The sequence below is a fragment of the Oncorhynchus mykiss genome, chromosome 30 (assembly GCF_013265735.2).
Source record: "Oncorhynchus mykiss isolate Arlee chromosome 30, USDA_OmykA_1.1, whole genome shotgun sequence".
Taxonomy (NCBI): Eukaryota; Metazoa; Chordata; class Actinopteri; order Salmoniformes; family Salmonidae; genus Oncorhynchus; species Oncorhynchus mykiss.
In genome coordinates, this window is record NC_050570.1 from 15547435 (window position 1) to 15570459 (window position 23025).

At 43.5% G+C, this 23025-nt stretch overlaps 1 protein-coding gene across 2 annotated transcripts in view; it reads right to left on the bottom strand.

Annotated features, from left to right (window-relative positions):
* The window catches only part of LOC110521411 (protein shisa-like-1a), a 41447-nt gene that overhangs the window by 11418 nt on the left and 7004 nt on the right, over positions 1–23025 (bottom strand). The window contains exons 2-5 of one of the 2 annotated variants that reach the window (XM_021598943.2): positions 13897–14029; positions 8832–9017; positions 6090–6303; positions 1701–2012 (exon numbers count right to left, since the gene is read on the bottom strand). In XM_021598943.2, coding sequence (XP_021454618.1) covers positions 1701–2012; positions 6090–6303; positions 8832–8898 — 593 coding nt within the window. In that variant the 5' untranslated portion in view covers positions 8899–9017; positions 13897–14029. The remainder of the gene's footprint in view (positions 1–1700; positions 2013–6089; positions 6304–8831; positions 9018–13896; positions 14030–23025) is intronic. The other variant, XM_021598942.2, reaches the window with a different exon arrangement.

Below are 23025 nucleotides of genomic sequence, written 5' to 3' on the forward strand. Positions count from 1 at the left end.
ATGAGGACTTATTCTTTTTAATCCATTTTAGAATAAGGCTGTAACATAACAAAATGTGGAAAAAGTAAAGGGGTCTGATTACTTTCCAAATGCACTGTATATGTGGGTCCAGGCTGGATGTGTGTCTCCATTGGTTGTCTCTCACTTTCCTCCTCTAAGTGGTGACTGAAGGAGCATGTTGAGACATGATATGGTATAGAGTAGGTGACTGCATGTGAGTGTGGGAAGATGTGACAAAAGTGAGTATGTGTGTGTGTGTGTGTGTGTGTGTGTGTGTAAGGTTAGAACAGGTGAGGGCATGAGAGTGTGGCGAGGCTAAGTGTTTCTGATTCCCATCATCCTACGAAGCGTTTGGGGGCAATCAAATAAAAGTTTATTGGTCGCTTACACAGATTAGCAGATGTTGTAGAGGGTGCAGCAAAATGCTTATGTTACTAGCTCTAAACAATGCAGTAAAATATAAACTGTACACAGTAATAAAAAATTATACAAATCAAGAAATGTCGGGAACAAATCCAATTAACAACCAAATAGCACTGTAACAGTAATGAAATGGTAAATAATGTTTTGTGTAATTTTGGACCACAACCATTTCTCACATAATTCATTTTGCTGGCACAAAAAGATCCCTCCTTGTCTAGCGTATTTAGTTTTGTCAACAAAAGGAAAGTTTACAGACAAATTAGCTGTTCCCATCAGGCCTGTTGTGCATTTTTTTATCCAACATGTAGGCTACTTTACTTGCATAAAATGGTTGGATGGAAACCTGGTTACAAACATGAAGTTTGTTAACAATTCCAAGAGGCATGAGGGGAAAATTCTACCTTCTCCCGTCCTACAGCCCAGGCTATTTTCCTATCCAGTCCAAATCCCACTTCTCCCAAAATCCCGACTCCTGTCTCACATGAACATTCCTTACTTTATTCAGTAATCCATAGGTTGCATGATCAAAACACCTCTCTCGCCTGCATGATCAAAACACCTCTCTCGCCTGCATGATCAAAACACCTCTCTCGCCTGCATGTCAAGATACCTCTATAACATTTCCTTGCTACTCTGCGCGGTCTCATACTTGCTTAGAGCTTCACTAGAGGATGTGTGATCAACAAATGGTATGAGAGTTTTTAAAACTGAGTTGGTATTTAAACGATTTCCACTCCCCGTTATTCAATAGCTGATCTGCTATCTGTATATGAGATATTCTGTCATTTGTTGAAGGAGGTTATCTAGCAAGCTTAGCAACTTTGGTCATTTGGCTTTTGTTATACAGTTACACAGTTTGTATGATTCGACAACGCTTTGTGTGTCCTGGAGAGCTCTCTGTGTTTTAAATGCTTCATATGTTCCCGGGACTCTAGGGATAAATCCGATTTATTCCCGGTATTGAAACTTGGTCTATGCTGGAGATGCCAAATATTTTCTTAGGGAGAAATATTGTGCTGATGGTTTGCTATGGTAACTTTCACTTAGCAACATTGTAACATTCAATGAGACATAGAGCAAGACAACGTGAGGTGATGAACCCTGAGGGAGAATGTGCTAGGCTCCCTTGTGCTTTCTGCTGTATATAATTAAATCATGAGCACCAAATGGCATTTGAAAAGTGTTACTTTCCTGATCCTGACAACTCTATACAAGTCCATACTGTTTAATGCACAATGAGTCTGAATGGACATCCACTGTGTGACGGAGTGACTCACCAGACGGTCGGTGTGTGGTAGGGGAGGAGCGTGGGGCTCTGGCCCTCGCCTCTGAGGCTGTGTCTGGGGTGGTGGTGACTGAGGGCCATGGGGTGACCCTGGGCCTGGTTCTGGGTCTCACTCTCCTCTCCTGGGACCGGCCGGTGCCACTGGCTCCTAGCCTTCTTCAGCCAGCGCCCACCCAGACCCCACTTCTCCAGGTAAACCCGACACAGCTCATAGTTCATGGCCGAGTAGTAGAGGAAGTCCAGGGCTAGCAGCACCATGACGAAGAAGCCATAGATCCACACTCCTACTAGGGCTGTGTAGTTACTGTAGAGAACAGATAGGTGAAGAGAGAGACAGAGTGAGAATGGCGTGAAATATAATTCAAAATATTTGTATGTTGCATTTCAAGCATATTTTTTTTGTCATTTGATATTACGGTAAAGGGAGTGCTTTACTGAGATGTAAAGGGCACTCTCAAAGCCTATCCATTTTAATAACTTCATTGCTCTTCAATATTTTGTCCCATTATTCAACACCAACACATTTATGTATTTCACACGCCATAAGGATTTATGTGGTGCATTAAACCATTTGCGGGATTCACTCTCCAATCCATAAATCGCTGCAAGGTAAAAATGAGTGCAAATAGTTTCCAATTACACTCTACCTCCACGAACAGCGTTATGAATGAGACTTGTAATAAATGTCTCGGGGATGTGTTACTACGATGATGGTTTTACGGAGCAGAGCTGTGCATTAGAAAAGGGACTACCCAGGAAGACACTACCCATTCCTATTAGAATACAAAACTCCAAAGTCGACATAAAATTATCATTCTGACCAAGAAAGACAGTCGAGAGAGGATATTACGGCCAAAGTGAGGTTTATCATATGGCGGGAACACCAAAGCTTGATGATTAGTTGATTATTATCAGCTGTGTAGTGCTAGGGTAAAAACCAAAACGTGCACCCTTTGGGGTCCCGAAGTCCGAGTTTGGGAAACCCTGGTCTAATGCATAACATGCTGACCAAATAGCTCCTTGGATGGTGTTGTAGATATTTCACAACACCAGGAATAATAAACCCACCATGGTCACTAGCTTTGCAACTGCACTCAAACAAACCCAAATAAAACCCCTGTTTACCTTGTCTCACTTCCCTCGCCCGGCCTGTGTGACATATAGCTGACTGTTTGCATAGCTTAGCAGTCTATGGTGATGTGTAAATCTGTCTGTTTAAGGGCAGTGGGGCTATTCAGGAGTGTATTTAAGTGAACCTAGAGTAAGCAAAGGGGACTGTTTGGACAGCTGTCTGTGTGGAGAGATTGATGAGAGCAGACTCACCACACAGCAACAACAAATGTTAGACAACGTTAAACAAGGCAACTTTCCTAATGCATACACATGAAGTCATCACCTGCTAATACCAGTACATGGTTCAATCATAAGCTACAATAATAGAATAGCTCATGCTCCTAACAGTAGACAAAACGCTCAGAGTCTCAGACCCAGAGCTATTGCCAGTTTAACCTGGGGCCAGTGGTAAATATCACCACTTCAGCTGTGCAGTCCAGAGCGGAGGAGGATGAAATGTCCTCCCATTATGTTATCAGCCACTAGATGAAATATCCTGACCTGCCAGAGGGGCTGTGTAACTGGCCATAGAGAGCACCCGCTGAGAGGGTATTAGAGGAGAGAAAGAGAGAGTGCATGAGAGAGCGCACTCTATGTTTCTGTTTGTCAGGGAGTACTTCTACTGAGCTCCTTCACACTCTGGGAGGTCATTCCTCCCTGTCTGTTCTCTTACTGAGCTCCTTCACACTCTGGGAGGTCATTCCTCCCTGTCTGTTCTCTTACTGAGCTCCTTCACACTCTGGGAGGTCATTCCTCCCTGTCTGTACTCTTACTGAGCTCCTTCACACTCTGGGAGGTCATTCCTCCCTGTCTGTACTCTTACTGAGCTCCTTCACACTCTGGGAGGTCATTCTTCCCTGTCTGTTCTCTTACTGAGCTCCTTCACACTCTGGGAGGTCATTCCTCCCTGTCTGTTCTCTTACTGAGCTCCTTCACACTCTGGGAGGTCATTCCTCCCTGTCTGTTCTCTTACTGAGCTCCTTCACACTCTGGGAGGTCATTCCTCCCTGTCTGTTCTCTTACTGAGCTCCTTCACACTCTGGGAGGTCATTCCTCCCTGTCTGTACTCTTACTGAGCTCCTTCACACTCTGGGAGGTCATTCTTCCCTGTCTGTTCTCTTACTGAGCTCCTTCACACTCTGGGAGGTCATTCTTCCCTGTCTGTTCTCTTACTGAGCTCCTTCACACTCTGGGAGGTCATTCTTCCCTGTCTGTTCTCTTACTGAGCTCCTTCACACTCTGGGAGGTCATTCCTCCCTGTCTGTTCTCTTACTGAGCTCCTTCACACTCTGGGAGGTCATTCCTCCCTGTCTGTACTCTTACTGAGCTCCTTCACACTCTGGGAGGTCATTCCTCCCTGTCTGTTCTCTTATTGAGCTCCTTCACACTCTGGGAGGTCATTCCTCCCTGTCTGTTCTCTTACTGAGCTCCTTCACACTCTGGGAGGTCATTCTTCCCTGTCTGTACTCTTACTGAGCTCCTTCACACTCTGGGAGGTCATTCTTCCCTGTCTGTTCTCTTACTGAGCTCATTCACACTCTGGGAGGTCATTCTTCCCTGTCTGTACTCTTACTGAGCTCCTTCACACTCTGGGAGGTCATTCTTCCCTGTCTGTTCTCTTACTGAGCTCCTTCACACTCTGGGAGGTCATTCTTCCCTGTCTGTTCTCTTATTGAGCTCCTTCACACTCTGGGAGGTCATTCTTCCCTGTCTGTTCTCTTACTGAGCTCCTTCACACTCTGGGAGGTCATTCCTCCCTGTCTGTTCTCTTACTGAGCTCCTTCACACTCTGGGAGGTCATTCCTCCCTGTCTGTACTCTTACTGAGCTCCTTCACACTCTGGGAGGTCATTCCTCCCTGTCTGTTCTCTTATTGAGCTCCTTCACACTCTGGGAGGTCATTCCTCCCTGTCTGTTCTCTTACTGAGCTCCTTCACACTCTGGGAGGTCATTCTTCCCTGTCTGTACTCTTACTGAGCTCCTTCACACTCTGGGAGGTCATTCTTCCCTGTCTGTTCTCTTACTGAGCTCATTCACACTCTGGGAGGTCATTCTTCCCTGTCTGTACTCTTACTGAGCTCCTTCACACTCTGGGAGGTCATTCTTCCCTGTCTGTTCTCTTACTGAGCTCCTTCACACTTTGGGACGTCATTCTTCCCTGTCTGTACTCTTACTGAGCTCCTTCACACTCTGGGAGGTCATTCCTCCCTGTCTGTTCTCTTACTGAGCTCCTTCACACTCTGGGAGGTCATTCTTCCCTGTCTGTTCTCTTACTGAGCTCATTCACACTCTGGGAGGTCATTCTTCCCTGTCTGTTCTCTTACTGAGCTCCTTCACACTCTGGGAGGTCATTCTTCCCTGTCTGTTCTCTTACTGAGCTCCTTCACACTCTGGGAGGTCATTCTTCCCTGTCTGTTCTCTTACTGAGCTCCTTCACACTCTGGGAGGTCATTCTTCCCATTCTTATGGCTATTTAGCAGTCTTATGGCTTGGGGATAGATGCAGTCTCGGAGTCTGTTGGTCCGAGAGCCCATGTTCCGGTACCGTTTGCCAGAACAGTCTATGGCTTGGGTGGTTGGAACAATTTTTCACGACTGTGCAGGTGTGTGTGGACCATGTTAAGTCCTTAGTGATGTGGACATCAAGGAACTTGAAGCCCTCGACCCGCTCCACTACAGCCCTGTCGATGTGGATGGAGGCATGGTCTCTGCTCTTTCTCCTGTAGTCCACAATCAGCTTCTTGGTCTTACCGACATTTGTAGTGTAGTGCAGTATTATAGTATACTATATAATATTATACTATAGTACAGTATAGTAAGATACAGTACACTAAAGCACTTTATTAAACTTTGCTGAGAGATGGCAGCCCACCCACTCACTCAGTAACAAAGCCTCAGCTCTTCACTGCTGTGGTTCTGATTCTCTCTGTAGGTGTAGATCAATGTCAATGTGCCCTTTGAGCACCAGTCAAATGGTGTCAATGAGTGGGATATTGTCAAGGGAGCTAACGGCTTATCAATCACTAACATTTAAAGGCCAGGGATTTTTTTCTCTGTGGAAATGTCTCAATTGTGAGTGAAAAGCTAATGGCTGTTTCCTTGCGGATAACATTTTCTATGTTCTTAAGGTACCCACTAGACCTAATGTAAGTAGCCTAGCAATTTATAATAACAGCACACTGTATAATAGAATCACAATAATTAGCCTACTAACAGACAAGGAACAGTACCACTCCATATATACACTGCCAAAACCTGAATAGGACTCACTTGTGTTTGAAGCCGTCTGTGGTGGTGGTGAGGTTGACCTGCATGACCGTCTGGAACTCAGTCTCCTTACAGCAGTACTTGAAGGCTGTGTTGTTGTGGTGACAGCAGAACATGTAGGTCTTGTTGTCAGAGAGACGAGGGCAGTGGAAACCAAAGTGGTAGCGCCCCTTGTGGTCGGAATATGGTTCACACACTCTGAAATTAGCTGATAGAGCTGTGGAAGAGAGAGAGACAGAGAGAGAGAGAGAGAGAGACAGAGAGAGAGAGAGAGAGAGTCTAATACTGTAGTCTTCTTGGAAAGCACTTACACTTTGTGAGGTAAAAACATTTCTGAATTGTTTTACAAATCTGATAAATGGATTATAATGATTGGGAACATCATGATTCAGCTTGTTGTGATTTCAATTACATTGCAAATGATGGAAAACCAAACAGAAATCAACAGGCATTTACTAATATCTGTAGAAGGATTATACATTTGAAGGATTGAGTCAACCAGAGAGGTGTTTCTCTTTGATGGGAGTCATGGAAACATAATTTGGCAGACTGGACTCATGTAGATGATCACCAATTACCAATCTGTCATTGTAACAGACCAGAGATAATGATTAAGTCTGTATCATATGTCATTGTGGACCAAGACAAAACCACTTGTTAGACAGACACCGTCGCAACCGATCAGGATTGACAATTGACAATTTGGCATATTTTCATATTTTATTCATATATATTATATATATTTTATTATAATATAATAACAGGTAAAAGCGTCCCCCATAGCATAGCTGGGGAAATCCCTTCTAGCATTAGGGTGTGAGTGCTGCCTGCACTAGCAATGACAGAGGACGAGAGGGGGGTAAATTATATATTTCTGCTGCTGATGGTAAAGGTATTATCTAATCCTGTGCAGGCCAAGCAGGAACAGATTGGTCATTTGAAAGGGGAGAACACTCAGATCTAATGAGCTTGGCTTATTGCCTCACTCTGGGCCGGCTGACTGAATGGCTGACTGAATGGCTGACTGACTGGCTGGCTGGATAGCTAGAATTGACTTCCCTCCGACTCGCTCTAATTGTCAGGCTTTTGCGTCCATGCTGAACAGGGAAGTAGAATGAGGAGTGGGGAGGCTGTAATGAAGCCTTACTCCAGAGGTTTAAAGTCAGAGATTGATTTGAGAGACAGAGAAATTGGCTCTTTATTCTACATTGTATCTTTGCTAGGAAATAAGATAAATTTGATTGTATTTGATGAGAAAAGGAAAACTTCATCTTGAGGTTTAATAGTATGCAGACTCTCACAAAAGTGTGTGCACTTAAACACACTCACAGCAGTACATTCACACTCACAGCAATACATATCTCATTACCCTTCTTTATCTGTGAAATAACCTCTCACAAATAGATATATGCCACTTAAGCTTCTGAAATACAATTTTTGTCAGCACTCAAATCTGGAATTCATATACTTGTACTGAACTGATAGAAAAGAGGAGCTTGCAGATGTCACAGAAAAATATAGATGTCATTTGTGCACATTTTCAGGGACAATTTCTCAAACCTGTACAGACCAGACCTGTAACTGTATACTGCAAGATAAAGGTAAATGTGAAGATGATATATAAATCAAACCAGTAACTTCTAAAAGGTCAAACATCAATCCCAAACTGACATTGGAAAGACAGCATTATTTATTCAAAAATATTCCCATTTAACTCCGCCTCTGGTATTCTGATCCTATAGCTAATCTCATAATTGACAGGATATAAAGGAGGGGTCAGCGGTAATAGTAGGGTGAATTGGCAATAAGGAAGCAGAGCAGCTCGGGATCAAAAGTGGACCATAAAGTCCTCTAATGATGCAAGACTTAAAGAGTTAGGGAGAGGCAGACCAGGGGGAAGGCAGTCTCAGTCTTATTAGAGGGGAAACAGCTGGATCTGGTTAGGAAATCATCGTAAACGTTGCCATGTTGTTAATTACATTAACACCTTTACAATTTTAGCATATTACAGTAAGCAGTTTGGCTCTATTGTTACGTTTATAACCTCAACCTGTGAGCTGAAAAATAAAAAATCAAGATAACGTTTGTAGGGTACCGACAGAGTTTCACAAATGCAGTAATCAACAATGATGTTTTACCATGCAGAATACTGTTCCTGAGACAGTCATACACCAGTCTCGCTTGCCAGACTCACAGGCAACTATGGGAAAAGACTACACACTTAAACACAAACACTGTGACGGAGCTGGCCATACCCTGTGCATATCAAGAGGTTCAAATAATAACTGGACTGATAAAAATGGTCAGAATTCAATAAATATTTATTAGGCTATAAAACAGATGTTTTTAAAGAGGTTGAAACCCAGACCATGCTAAAAGGTTATTAAAACAAAACTTTTCCTGCAGAAAATATAGCAAGTCTACCTCTTCCAAGCATTTTTTTCCCACTGTTCAAACAGACCACCTTTCAAGTCACAAACCAACACACCTGAAAACACTGAAATTGACAAGACAAACTACTGAAATGTTGAGGATGAAGTTGATGTTAAATGTACAAATATGTAATGGCTTGAATAATATCCGTTTTGGGCCCAATTAACACATAGGTAACAAAATCACACATTTAAAAAAAGTGAAAGTGAAGATACATTGAATGCAATAAAATGCCATCTTCACACACACACACACACACACACACACACACACACACACACACCATAACAAAGAGGTTAAAACCGCACTGACCTGCGGTGGACAGCAGGAGGAAGATGACCGTCAGGACGTTGAAGGACTGCCGGCTGGTGACAGTCATCTTCGGGTCCTCATATAGGACAGAGGACAGGAGGGGAGATTCTCTGCTTTAGCTGTACCAGGACATCATCTGCACTCTGACCCAAACAATCACATTGCTGCTTCTGTCCGGTGAGCCACCTGGATGCAACAAGAGAACCAATGAATCACTTAATTTGATTAAATGTATGTACATATAAAGCCTGTTGTGGAAGAACTATATCAACAGCTGTCAAAAAAGGGCTACAGAAACTAAGAGTATAGAATCTTTGGATCAAATAACATAAATCTAACCACAGGTTATTTTCTCTGATTGGACAATTGCGCCTTGCAGCATTCACCAAGGACCAAAACGATTTGAAAAAGTGTTTCTCACCCTTCAAATAGTTGTGATCAATAGGAGTGCTTGTGTTGGGAAATGTGGGACTCTCTCACCTAGTGATAAATCATACAAAGTGAGAAGAGGACCCTGTCTGGCTACAGAGGTTGTTCTCGATGAGTCTGCTTGTAGTGATGCATCACAGCAGTTCATGGAGGAAATCTCTCGTTTAAATAGCGAGTGTCACCCGCGAGGCCTGTGTCGTGGCTGCCATTAGCATCGCACCACTCTATCAAACCTGTCCAACATCAGTACACTGTGGCTTAGTGAGATAAATGGCTTTGGAGGAACACTTTTTTTCCCTTCTTTTTTTTCTTTTTTTCCTTTTTTTTCTTAGTGAGGATAGAGGACTGTTTCTGCTCTTGGACAAGTTTTTGCCTCTTGTTTATGCTTAAGTTAAGGATGAAGTGAAATTGGTCACTGTGTGTTCCTGTGGATTTGATGTTAATCTGAGATTGCGAAATTTAAAACCACAGACTTAGTCATCAAACACTCTAAATAACCATGAAGGGTTTTAGTTTAGTGCGACAATCTCCTCTTGCTCGTCTGGGATACAGATACAGAAACACTAATCAGCAGTGTAGCTACATCTGTCAGAGCTAGGAGGAATCCTACATCTCCCAGGGGGAAGAGGAGAAAGCCTGGTGAGGCTGGTTCCTGCTTCATAACATTGACGATGCAGAAAATGTGGATGTCTGTCTGCTGAGGCTGTTGGTCTCTATCACTCTGTGTGATTTCTGTCAATCTACCCATACCTGGTCCTGTTTGGTGCAGTATATCTAGCCCTGGCCTGTATGTCCCTGACAAGAAAGGGGCAATAGGTACTGTTGGAACACAACCAAAGCCAGATGGCCGCCATACTGTATAGTGCAGTATGGAGAGAATACTGTTTGTGCCATTACAGTATAGCAGGGTTTTTTCAGTTTTTGTCTTTAATAGCCCTTTCCTCCTCAGGGAGGTAGTCAGAGAGTCTCTCTAGACTGAGCTTGTTAGGGCAGCCGTTCCTTTCTTTTCCTCTGCCTTATGGAGAGAGAGAGAGAGAGAGAGAGAGAGAGGATGAAGGTATCGTGTTCTGTCAGACAACATGTGACTCGTGGCCAGGGATTCCCATCCTCTGAAAGATCCTCCATCCTCCTCCCCAGGCTGTCTTTCACAGGGTTTTACATGAATTCTGCCTTTTGAATCTTTTTTTAAAATGTGGAATCTCCCCTTTGTGTCATCGGCTGTCCTATTTAAGTCTACATGGTGTAAACAGACATTTATTCTGATAAACAAAGAGTCTGATGTGGAGACAGAAGGTTTACATAATGAGCTTAATGTAAGTGAAGCAGAACCCCTATTCCCAACACACACACAGAATATAATCTCCAGAGTTGAACACATGTACTGCACATGTGAACAGACATGTTACACAAATGAATGGGCAGCAGGCTGTTTGCAGCATGTTAACTAAAGACTGTCCTAAGATGTAACGCAAAATGACAGAATATTCTAGCCATTCTTTCTAAAAACAACAACAAAAACTGAACAAATATTATGCGATGTAAGCATAATTTGCTAAGGAGCAGCACAAATTAAGGAGCAGGCAGAACACCATATTCAATCTATTACAGTATTATGCACAAATTGCATTTTTTTCTGGGCTGGACAGAGAAACAAACAGGAGCAGGAAATGTTACCAATTACTCCTGCATGCTGTCATGCTTTCACCTGTCACCAGAGGGTGACAGAGACTGTCCTAGAGACATTTACGACACTCAGCTGTGTCCTATTTAGAGGTGTGTTTTCTGTGTCTTTTGCTGAAGCTTGAATTATGTGCCAGGTTCGTTTGTCTCTTGAGTGAGTTTATTCGAGACTTAGTGTTTGTTGTTTTCCCATTGATCCTTCCATTACCATTTCTCAGTAAAATATTATGTTTATCCTTAATCGCTGATTCCTTGTCTGGTCTCTTCTCTGCACCTGGGTCCAACCTCACCATGTCACAGCAAGCTTCAGCCCACAACACTTAACCAGCAGAGATCACCCAGATCAAGAATGTTGTAAACCACCAAGGAGCACAGCTGGGGAGGCAGCAAGAACAACTCCTCCAGATATCAGAAACCCTCCAGGCGCTTACCAACTTCCTCCAACCACAGTCCAACCCCAACCCAGGAGGAGCCAATGCCCAAGTCTCATCACCCAGTGCTACAGGTGTCGTCGTAGTTCCTCCAGGGAACCTGCACAGGGAACCCAAGATCCCAGGCCCCGAGCGGTATGACGACAACCTGGGAGAGTGCAAGGGGGTCTTCGCCCAGTGCTCTCTGGTGTTCGAGCTACAGTCATCCTCGTTCCACACCAATCGGGCCATGAATGCCTACATAATCGCTCTACTCTCAGGCAAGGCTCTGGCATGGGCTACGGTGGTGTGGGAGGAGCAGCCACCATCCTGCAGCTCCACATTAGCTTTCACTGCAGAGCTTCAATCACCCAGTCGGAGGACGAAAAGCGGCCAGCCGACTGTTCAACACCCGCCAAGGGGCCAGACCAGTGGCTGACTTCGCCATTGAATTCTGCACCCTTGCCACCCAGAGTGGGTGGAATACGGAGGCACTGGTCACCGCTTTCCACCAGGGGTTGTCTAACTCCATCAAGGATGAACTGGCCTCTCGGGAACTGGGAGAGGACCTCGAGTCTCTGATAACGCTGGAAATCAGGATCAACAACCACCTTTTGACACTATCCTGGTTTCCTGAGCACCCCAACCCCCCGAACCCAGCACTGAGGAGCCCATGCAGCTGGGACGCACACGCCTGAGCCCACAGTAGCGTGACAGGCGCATGCGCGAAAGCTGCTGACTCTGCTGTGGCGGTCTCGGCCATCTCCATGCTACATGCCCAGAACTGACGGGAAACACCAGGGCTCGCCAGGACAAGGGGAGACCCTGACAAGCTGTGCAGTTGCCCCAGGCTACCCAGTCACCGTATGTCACTACCTGCAACCCTACACTGAGACAACCGTCAGCACCAGATTCAAGCTTTTGTGGACTCCAAGGCCGCAGATAATTTAATTGATCAAGACTTCGCCAGAGAATTACAAATCCCCTGCGTGAAATGTCCCATCCCTCTGTAGATTCAAGCCCTCGATGGATGCCCCATAGGCTCCGGCCAGGTGGAATATCAGACCAAGCCCATTCTACTGAAAGTATGGGTGAATCACTCTTAGTTCTCTTTTGATCATGGCTACCGAGAACCCCCTTATCCTAGGGTACCCCTGGCTAGCGCTACATAACCCACTACGCTCCTGGTCCACGGGACACCTACTAGACTGGGGTAAGAACTGCCAGACTAAATGTCTAAGAGCCCCACCTAGAACCTCGCTGTGATCATGATTAAGAACCGTTAACCCCTACCCCTGTTGTGCGCCACCTTGGAGCTGAAGCCCTGTCCCGCCAACACGATGTCTCTAACGAGGAGAGGGGACTCCGAGCCAATCATCCCCAGCTCCCGCATTGTGGCTCATGTGTTATGACAAGCCCAGACCCAAGAACCTGACGCTGGCGGGGCCCCACTAACAAACTTTATTATCCGCGATCAGCCCATTCTCAAGTGTTATAATAGAATCACGCCTCTAAATAATCTGGGCATCCAGGGGTTAATCAGACACTGGAGTTCCTGAGGAGGAGATTCTGGTGGCCCAACATGATTGAGGATGTGAGATACTTTGTTGCGGCCTGTTCCACCTGTGCCCATAGCAAGTCATGACAGCTCCAACCTCTGCCCATCCCCAGCCGACCCTGGTCCCACCTGTCCGTAGACTTTATCACGGGGTTACCTCCATCCCAAGGTCTTACCACTATCCTGGTGGTCGTTGTTCGATTCTCCATGGCAGCCCATTTCATTACCTTACCCAAGTTGCCCTCAGTGAAGGAGACTGCTGATCTCATGATTACCCATGTCTTTTGACTACACAGACTTCCGCGGGACATTATCTCGGATTGTGGGCACCAGTTCATCGCACGGTGTTCGAAAGCCTCCTGCTCAATGTGGGGGGAGGCGGTGAGTCTCTCCTCCGGGTTCCACCTACAGCCGAATGGACAAACGGAGCGGGCCAACCAGGAGCTGGAGAAGTTCCTCCGCTGTTTCGTCTCCACATAGGCCAGCAACTGGAGCAAGTTCCTTGCCTGGACGGAGTTTGCTCACATCCCACTGCCGGTCGCCGTTCGAGTGTCAGTTCGGGTTCCTCCCCTCCCCTGTTTCCTGAACAAGAGGCCGAAGCGGGGGTGCCATCAGCCGAGGCGTTCATCCTCCTTGCTCCTCTCATCTGCACGACACCAACACCAGGCAACACGGCACCGAAGACCTTTTCGGCTCCTCCGACTGGGTCAACAAGTGTGGCTGTCCACCCGTGATCTTCCCTTAAAGGTGGACTCGTGGAAGGTCGCTCCACGCTACATAGGCCCATTCAAGATCCTCAGTCGCATAATCCTGGTCACCTATCGTCTCCAGCTTCACAGGTATATGAGGGTTTGTCCATCCTTCCATGCCTCTCGTCTCAAGCTGGTAAGGACCAGTTCCTTCTCTCCCCCCACACCTGCCCCTCGGCCCCCTCGACTTGTCGATGGTCGCCTGACCTACACTGTCTAGTGTCTGTTGGAGGCAGTACCTGGTGGCCTGAGAGGGCTACAGCCCTGAGGAGCGGGCGTGAGTGTCTGACCGGGACATCCTGGATCCGGGACTCGTTCGGGACTTCAACCAACTATGTGGTGGTTGCCCTGGCTCCGTGGCTGGATCAGCTCCTAGAAGGGAGGATACAGAGACCATCCTAGAGACATTAACAACACCCAGGTGTGTTCTATTTACTCATTATGATTTCCCTGTTAAAAAGGTGTGTTTTCTGTTGTCCTTTGCTGAGGCTTGATTTATGTGCCAGGTGCGTTTGTCTCCTGAGTGAGGTTTTCCCAGTGTTGCCCAGTGTTTTTCCCAGTGTTACCCAGTGTTTTTCCCAGTGTTACCCAGTGTTTTCCCAGTGTTACCATGATCCTTACCATTTCTCAATGAAGTATTATGTTTAATGTTAATTATGTTACGCTGATTCTCTCTTCCCTGCACCTGGGTCTAACCTCACCATGTCACACATGCACTATGAAGTCTGCATTACTACCAGACAGGAGATCCAGATCTGTCAGTTGGTTGATAAGAAACTACTGAAGGTTTCAGTCTGTTTGCAAATTCCGACGAGATAGAGAGAAAGACACACTCTTATTGCATTCTTACGCTCTCTTGTTTTTAATTAAACATTTGCTTCTAGCCAGTGACACATTTTTCTTTCTAAAAATGCTGTTTTGTTTGCTCTTGAGTTTGTTCAGTTAATGCGTTTGCATCTTTTGCGGGGCTAGACAGAATATTCCCTTCTGGATATAGATTTCTATTTGATTTATTGTTGAATGGCTGTTCAGCTGTTAAATCCAAGGAAATGACTTCAACCCCTTTGAACCATTTACCGTATTGTCAGCCTAGGAAGTGCAGCATGTAGGGTATCACTGACTTTTCACCTGTATTTGTCTTGTTGAAATGCCTGCATGGAGCGCTAGCCTTGATGTCTCCTCATTTCCTATAGCCACTCAAATAGCCTTTTTGGTTGCAAGCCGTCTGTCTATCCATCCTAATGTACAATACTACTGTGCCAATCTGTCCCCCGAGACACAAGAGGAGTGAGGTTGTGGGGAAATAAGATTAGCTGTCACAGAAGATTGAGCATTCCGGTCAGCTATCGTCTCCAGGCATCAGGTCCTGGTCTCACTGATGGTCTGATTGATGTTCTTTATGAATTCATATCCGAATGAATTGGATTTTATTCCAGTTTTATGACTTTAGAGTTTCAGCTAGAGGCTGTGCTGTGGTCCGTTATGAGCCAACATTTGATAGCTGTAGTAACGCTGGGATCTAATGACTGTAATTGACACACAAGCCTCGACAGCAGATCATGATCAAAGAGCTTAACGGGGACCGTCCGGTGCTGTGCTTTCATGCTCTGGTCTCTCTCTGTGTGTGTGTGTGTGGTGTGTGTGTGGTGTGTGTGTGTGTGTGTGTGTGTGTGTGTGTGTGTGCGTGTGTGTGTGTGTGTGTGTGTGTGTGTGTGTGTGTGTGTGTGTGTGTGTGTGTGTGTGTGCATATATTTGTGTGTGTGTGTGTGTTATAAATGTATAAGACTCTTTCCTTTGTAGAGGTGCCATTATTTGGCATGAGTGCATTTTGTTTTCCAGTCTAAATTACCATGCTTGAAATATCAAAAGCACAAAATCCCCCCCCAAATTCGAGGTGCCTTGTGTACATCATACCTGCTGTTCCCGTAGTGACGGCTCTGAAGAGGATGTAGTTCAGTCCTTTTTCTAAAAAGATTAATATTCTCAAAATAAACACAAGGCAGTAGGGTGCAAATGCAAGTGGACTTGCGGCTTGAGGTTGCCTGGGAAACCTTTTCTCACAAAAGAGACGGGGTGGGGGGGGGGGGGGGGGGGGGGGGGTAGAGTGGTTATTGCTCTATCTAGTGAGTAATTAGCATCTGTGGTAGTGAACAGGAAATAAAAATAAATGTAAAAAATAACACGGCAGGGTTACCATGCCAGGGAGTGTGTTGTGTTTGTGGTGAGTGTGGCCCATGCTACTTTACTGGGCTGCTGTATAGTGTGCCTGCCTGCATGGGAGGATTGTTTTTGGCTTGTAACAGTTTGTTAATTAAAGCTAGAATCCTTAGTTGCTACATACATTTTTTGGACTTATACATGAATTATATATACTAATTGACTCTTGAAGAATATACAGTGCCTTGCGAAAGTATTCGGCCCCCTTGAACTTTGCGACCTTTTGCCACATTTCAGGCTTCAAACATAAAGATATAAAACTGTATTTTTTTGTGAAGAATCAACAACAAGTGGGACACAATCATGAAGTGGAACGACATTTATTGGATATTTCAAACTTTTTTAACAAATCAAAAAATGAAAAATTGGGCGTGCAAAATTATTCAGCCCCCTTAAGTTAATACTTTGTAGCGCCACCTTTTGCTGCGATTACAGCTGTAAGTCGCTTGGGGTATGTCTCTATCAGTTTTGCACATCGAGAGACTGAATTTTTTTCCCATTCCTCCTTGCAAAACAGCTCGAGCTCAGTGAGGTTGGATGGAGAGCATTTGTGAACAGCAGTTTTTAGTTCTTTCCACAGATTCTCGATTGGATTCAGGTCTGGACTTTGACTTGGCCATTCTAACACCTGGATATGTTGATTTTTGAACCATTCCATTGTAGATTTTGCTTTATGTTTTGGATCATTGTCTTGTTGGAAGACAAATCTCCGTCCCAGTCTCAGGTATTTTGCAGACTCCATCAGGTTTTCTTCCAGAATGGTCCTGTATTTGGCTCCATCCATCTTCCCATCAATTTTAACCATCTTCCCTGTCCCTGCTGAAGAAAAGCAGGCCCAAACCATGATGCTTCCACCACCATGTTTGACAGTGGGGATGGTGTGTCCAGGGTGATGAGCTGTGTTGCTTTTAGGCCAAACATAACGTTTTGCATTGTTGCCAAAAAGTTCAATTTTGGTTTCATCTGACCAGAGCACCTTCTTCCACATGTTTGGTGTGTCTCCCAGGTGGCTTGTGGCAAACTTTAAACAACACTTTTTATGGATATCTTTAAGAAATGGCTTTTTTCTTGCCACTCTTCCATAAAGGCCAGATTTGTGCAATATACGACTGATTGTTGTCCTATGGACAGAGTCTCCCACCTCAGCTGTAGATCTCTCCAGTTCATCCAGAGTGATCATGGGCCTCTTGGCTGCATCTCTGATCAGTCTTCTCCTTGTATGAGCTGAAAGTTTAGAGGGACGGCCAGGTCTTGGTAGATTTGCAGTGGTCTGATACTCCTTCCATTTCAATATTATCGCTTGCACAGTGCTCCTTGGGATGTTTAAAGCTTGGGAAATCTTTTTGTATCCAAATCCGGCTTTAAACTTCTTCACAACAGTATCTCGGACCTGCCTGGTGTGTTCCTTGTTCTTCATGATGCTCTCTGCGCTTTTAACGGACCTCTGAGACTATCACAGTGCAGGTGCATTTATACGGAGACTTGATTACACACAGGTGGATTGTATTTATCATCATTAGTCATTTAGGTCAACATTGGATCATTCAGAGATCCTCACTGAACTTCTGGAGAGAGTTTGCTGCACTGAAAGTAAAGGGGCTGAATAATTTTGCACGCCCAATTTTTCAGTTTTTGATTTGTTAAAAAAGTTTGAAATATCCAATAAATGTCGTTCCACTTCATGATTGTGTCCCACTTGTTGTTGATTCTTCACAAAAAAATACAGTTTTATATCTTTATGTTTGAAGCCTGAAATGTGGCAAAAGGTCGCAAAGTTCAAGGGGGCCGAATACTTTTGCAAGGCACTGTAACTTACAAATGCCTCATGAGCTTAGTTTAACTGTCCCACCACATCAGAACCCAAAATATATGTAAACATTATTTGTAAACAAAGAGAACTATAATTTTGATATAATGGATACCTTACATTTCTCCAGGCCCATCCCTCAGCTATCGCTAAAACACAGGCAGGGTGTCCGATCTATTATTGTTTCAATTAAGGATTACAGTTTTAAGTAGACAAAATCAGAGGAATCAGCACTGTAATCAAACTCAATTCAGCTGGAGGCCTGTTGAGATGTGTCTGTGGGGAGAAAACGAGGCCCCTCCCCCATCCCACACACTGCTCATTCTTCTCTCGTCAGAATCCTCAGGGGCAGATATGAAAAGTGGGTTTATCTTTGTTTGGAAGGCTACAAGTGGGGTAATTGTGGTGATATTCTTTCCAAAGGCTTTAAAACAACTATCTCGAGCCTGAACGCATATGGGATGAAATAATATTGTCACATCGCTAATTAATATTTTCTATGTCTTAGAATATCTCAATATCTCAAAATCAATCTGTGGCAACTGTAGCAATATGCATTTAGCACTAACATATTTGAGGTTTCCTCATTTCTTTGACTAGACCAATATTGTGAAGCTTGACTTCTCATTGAATATGGATTGATATTGGCAAGTTGAAAGTGATGGAAATAGGATACAGACATAACTTGATTAAGACGTATCCACATGCATGAACCATTCAAAGGGATATATTAGCAACATGCAAAAGCCACCCAGCGGTTTTAAGCAGAGCTGATCTGAATACTCTCTGGGACAAATTAGAATTAAACTGACAATGATGTCCTTTTGGTGCCAAGCTCACTCAGTAATACAAATATACAATCAGCCGAGAGATTTTCGAATGAACCTGCCACTGGAGTTTAACAAGTTGAATTCGTTATACAATCAAGGTCCTCAAAATAAATTGGGGATTGGAATTTATTAGAACCCCTATCATATTGCAAGTTTTTCTCTGTTCCTCTCTACTATCTACAAAGCCCATGCTTCCCAGAGGATATAAAATACTATGGTCCACTTCTCTGAGAGAGAGAGAGAGAGAGAGAGAGAGAGACAGAGAGAGAGAGAGAGAGAGAGAGAGAGAGAGACAGAGAGAGACAGAGAGAGAGAGAGATCAGCCAAATTGAATAAGGCTAAGTGGAGTATGATGAACACAAAGGAAGCAGCTGCCTGTATTGCCACCAGTCAGATAGTCAACACTCATGTCTGGCTGCCTGTATTTTTTTTGTATTGTTGTGGGTAGCTTTAAAAATGCAGTCCGGCACTTACAAATTTGTAACATATTGTATAAATTGGAATTTGTAAAATATCCTACCCCAAAAATATACATTATATGAAATGGATGACATAGTACACCATTTTCGTGGGACCCATTTTGGCTCGTGAGCGCTACTTTCAAAACTACTGGCTGAAATTATACAACATCTTAGAAGCATCGCTTATAATGGAAACACATAGGAAGTTTTAAGTATGAATATCTTGTTAGAATTATGTCTCGTTCGAATGAAAGATTTCACTGAGCACCAAAATGTGTTGTAGACTAGATGTACCCACACTAAGCCATTCTCATAAACACCATGGTTGTCTACTGATATGTTCATTGAGAGTGTTGATGTAATAAATCATTAGGGAATGATTAAGATCATCCAGTAGTTATGGATGATTCTTATTTTCATTAATGTCGCATTAATGTGTCTATGATGTTGGATTCCATATTTGAAATTCCTATCTGGCTATTAGTCCACAAGGTTATTGGGGTAGGAGTATATTTAGAGGCTAGGGTCAAAGGATGATGTGGTGGCAGTCCAAGAGAAATTAGTTCAGCCCAAAGCACAGTGTCAGAGAATCCAAACAAACAGTCTGGTTGTGTCTGGGAGATACTGTCTTGTCTGCCCATATCAAAGATCACATACAGGGATAGGACATCTCTCTGGAGGATATTTTTCTGGGTACCCATAGCCTTAGTCCTGCTATTGTGGTTGTCAGACTACTTGCCCAAACTATAAATACTGTAACTGAATTTAACAATAAACATGTTGACTGAGATGAATGACTTGACATCAATCTCCCTTCATATACAGGATCGGTGTCCCTATACCGGGACGGTTGAGCTAACATGCGCTAATGTGATTAGCATGACAGTTGTAAATTACAGCAAACTTTCCAGGACATAGACATGTCTTATATGGGCAGAAAGCTTGAGTATCAAGTCCCTAACAAGCCCCTAAAGGGTACTACATCCTGTTATCAGAAGTGTATGTAGAGGAGTGTTGGGTTTGGCACAGCATATAACCCTCCTTAAACCAAGATACAGAGACACCGCAGAAGATATACACCCAGAGAGCTCAGACTCCACCAGGTCACAGAGGTCACTGGGCAAAGGTCACACACATGCTTCACACACAAACACTGCTTCTGGGAATTACTCTTGCTCTGAGAGAATATCTGTTTTCTATCACTCTACTCTTGGTTTCAAACACTAATGGTGTTTTGGCAGGTGGTTATATGGACTGTTAACTCCAAAAAGTGGAGAGTTGAGGAGAGCTCTTCCAGCTAGAGCCTGTATCCAGAAATTGTCGTGTGAAGTGTTGGGTGGCTGGGCCTTTACTGAGGAATCCCACCTTGTTACTGAGCCTGTCTGTCCTCTTAACCTGTCTGTCCTCTTAATAATACATATATTATCACCTAATGTTCTGTTAGATCTTTTTATCAACTTAAGTTGAACATTACACGTTTTGAACTTCTTTTTGCTATTTCATGGCCTGTAGGCATCATTGACCTGAGCTCATACAACTCGTTTTGAGTTTTAAAAAGTATGGATAAGTATGCATAATGCATGGATGATTTTGACTATAACAAATACTCAGATGAAACATATTGTGCTATTTATCACAGACTAATTTGTGTCAAAGTTTAACAAGGACTCTCTCCTCCTCACCAGTGTCATTATCAAAGATATGATCAAGAGCCTCACATACAGTATATCGTTTGGTCATCGTGCTGCCACAGAATGAATTGTGAACAAGGCCTCAAAAAAGCTTGATTTACCAGAGCTGCGAGAAAAGTTCTATAGATTATTGAAACAATGTTGCAATTGTTTGTGAGAATGTCAACAGGTGTGATTCCCATGGGGCGAAAAATTATATTAGGGAAAGGTTCCGTGGGGGTTGCCATGGAAGCCAAGAAGGGGAGTGAGGTGTGTGTGTGTCTGTGTGCTCAAACACACATGCATGTGGGGGTCTGGGAGAGGAATTGTGTCCATCTGATGAATGGGCATGTGCCTGAACTCAATTTTATACACTAATTGTAGACTCACCCATTAATTTCTAATGACTGGTAATTTTTGATTGGGAACACCACAGGCGTACAAAGGTTAAATAAAGCACCCAAAATGTAATGAAAATCATCTAAATGTATTTTGTGTGTTCAGATGCCCTGTGTGGACAAAGTCATGGAACCTTATGACAATCAGATTACATGAACTACATTTTTCATAGAAAGAACTTGTAAATCGGTCCAATTCGACCGGAACACAGCAGGAGGGTTAATGACCAGAGACACAGCCACAGTGCCTTCAGAAAGTATTCATACCCTTTGACTTATTCAACATTTTGTTGTGTTATGGACTGAATTCAAAATGGATTGAATATATTTTGAATATATTTTCTCACCCATCTACACACATTACCCCACAATAACAAAGTTAAAACATGCTTTTTGAAATGTTTCCAAATGAAATACAGAAATATCTCACTTACACACCCCTGAGTCAACACATGTTAGAATACCCTTTGGCAGCGATTACAGCTGTGAGTCTTATGGGTAAGTCTCTAAGATCTTTGCTTACCTGGATTGTACAATATTTGCCCATTATTCTTTTCAAAATTCTTCAAGCTCTGTGAAATTGGTTGTTGATCATTGCTAGACAACCATTTTCAAGTCTTGCCATAGATTTTCAAGCATATATAAGTCAAAACTGTAACTCAGCCACCCAGGAACATTCACTGTCTTCTCGGTAAGCAACTCCAGTGTACTGTAGGTTTGACCTTCTGTTTTAGGTTATTGTCCTGCTGAAAGGTGATCTCATCTCCCAGTGTCTGGTGGAAAGCAGGCCGAACCAGGTTTTGCTCTAGGACTTGTTCTTAGCTCCATTCTGTTTATTTTTTATCCTGAAAAACTCCCCAGTCCTTAACGATTACAAGCATACCCATAGCATGATGCAGCTAACACTATGCTTGCAAATATGGAGAGTGGTACTCAGTAATGTGTTGTACTGGATTTGCCCCAAACATAACAGTTTGTATTCAGGACAAAACATGTATTGCTTTGCCACATTTTTTGCAGTATTGTTGCAAACAAGATGGATGTTTTGGAATATGTTTTATTCTGTACAGGCTTCCTTCTTTTCACTCTGTCATTTAGGTTAGTGTTGTGCAGTAACGACAATGTTGTTGATCCATCCCCAGTTTTCTCCTATGACAGCCATTCAATTCTGTAACTGTTTTAGTCACCATTGGCCTCATGGGGAAATCCCTGGGCAGTTTCCTTCCTCTCCGGCAACTGAGTTAGGAAGGACGCCTGTTTCTTTGTAGTGACTGGGTATATTGATACACCATCCACGTGTAATTAATAACTTCACCATATTCAAAGGGATATTCAATGTATGTTTTTTTACCCATCTTCCAATAGGTGCCCTTCTTTGTGAGGCATTGGAAAACCTCCCTGGTCGTTGTGGTTGATTCTGTGTTTGAAATTCACTGCTCAACTGAGGAACCTTACAGATAATTGTATGTGTGGGGTACAGAGATGAGGTAGTCATTCAAAAATCATGTTAAACACTATTATTGCAGACAGTGATTTCATGCAATTTATGTGACTTGTTAAACAAATGTTGTCTCCTGAACCTAGTTAGGCTTGCCATAACAAAGGGGTTGAATACTTATTGACTGAAGATATTTCCGCTTTTAAGTTTTTATTCATTTGTAAAAAAAAAAAATACATTGAAAAACATAATTCCACTTTGACATGGGGTACCGTGTGTAGGCAAATATAAAAACATATATACATTTAATCCATTTCAAATTCAGGCTGTAAGACAACAAAATGTGGAAAAAGTCAAGGGATGTGATAACTTTCTGAAGGCACTGTAGTTCACCTTCTCAGTCAAGGTGAGGTGATGGAACTTTATAGAAAAGTAACGTACTGTGATTTCAAAAACACTTCTGACATCATATATTAATAAGAAGATGGGACAACATAGTGTTAGCTTTAGGAACGTATTTAGTAAGAGAAACCGGATATACTTACAG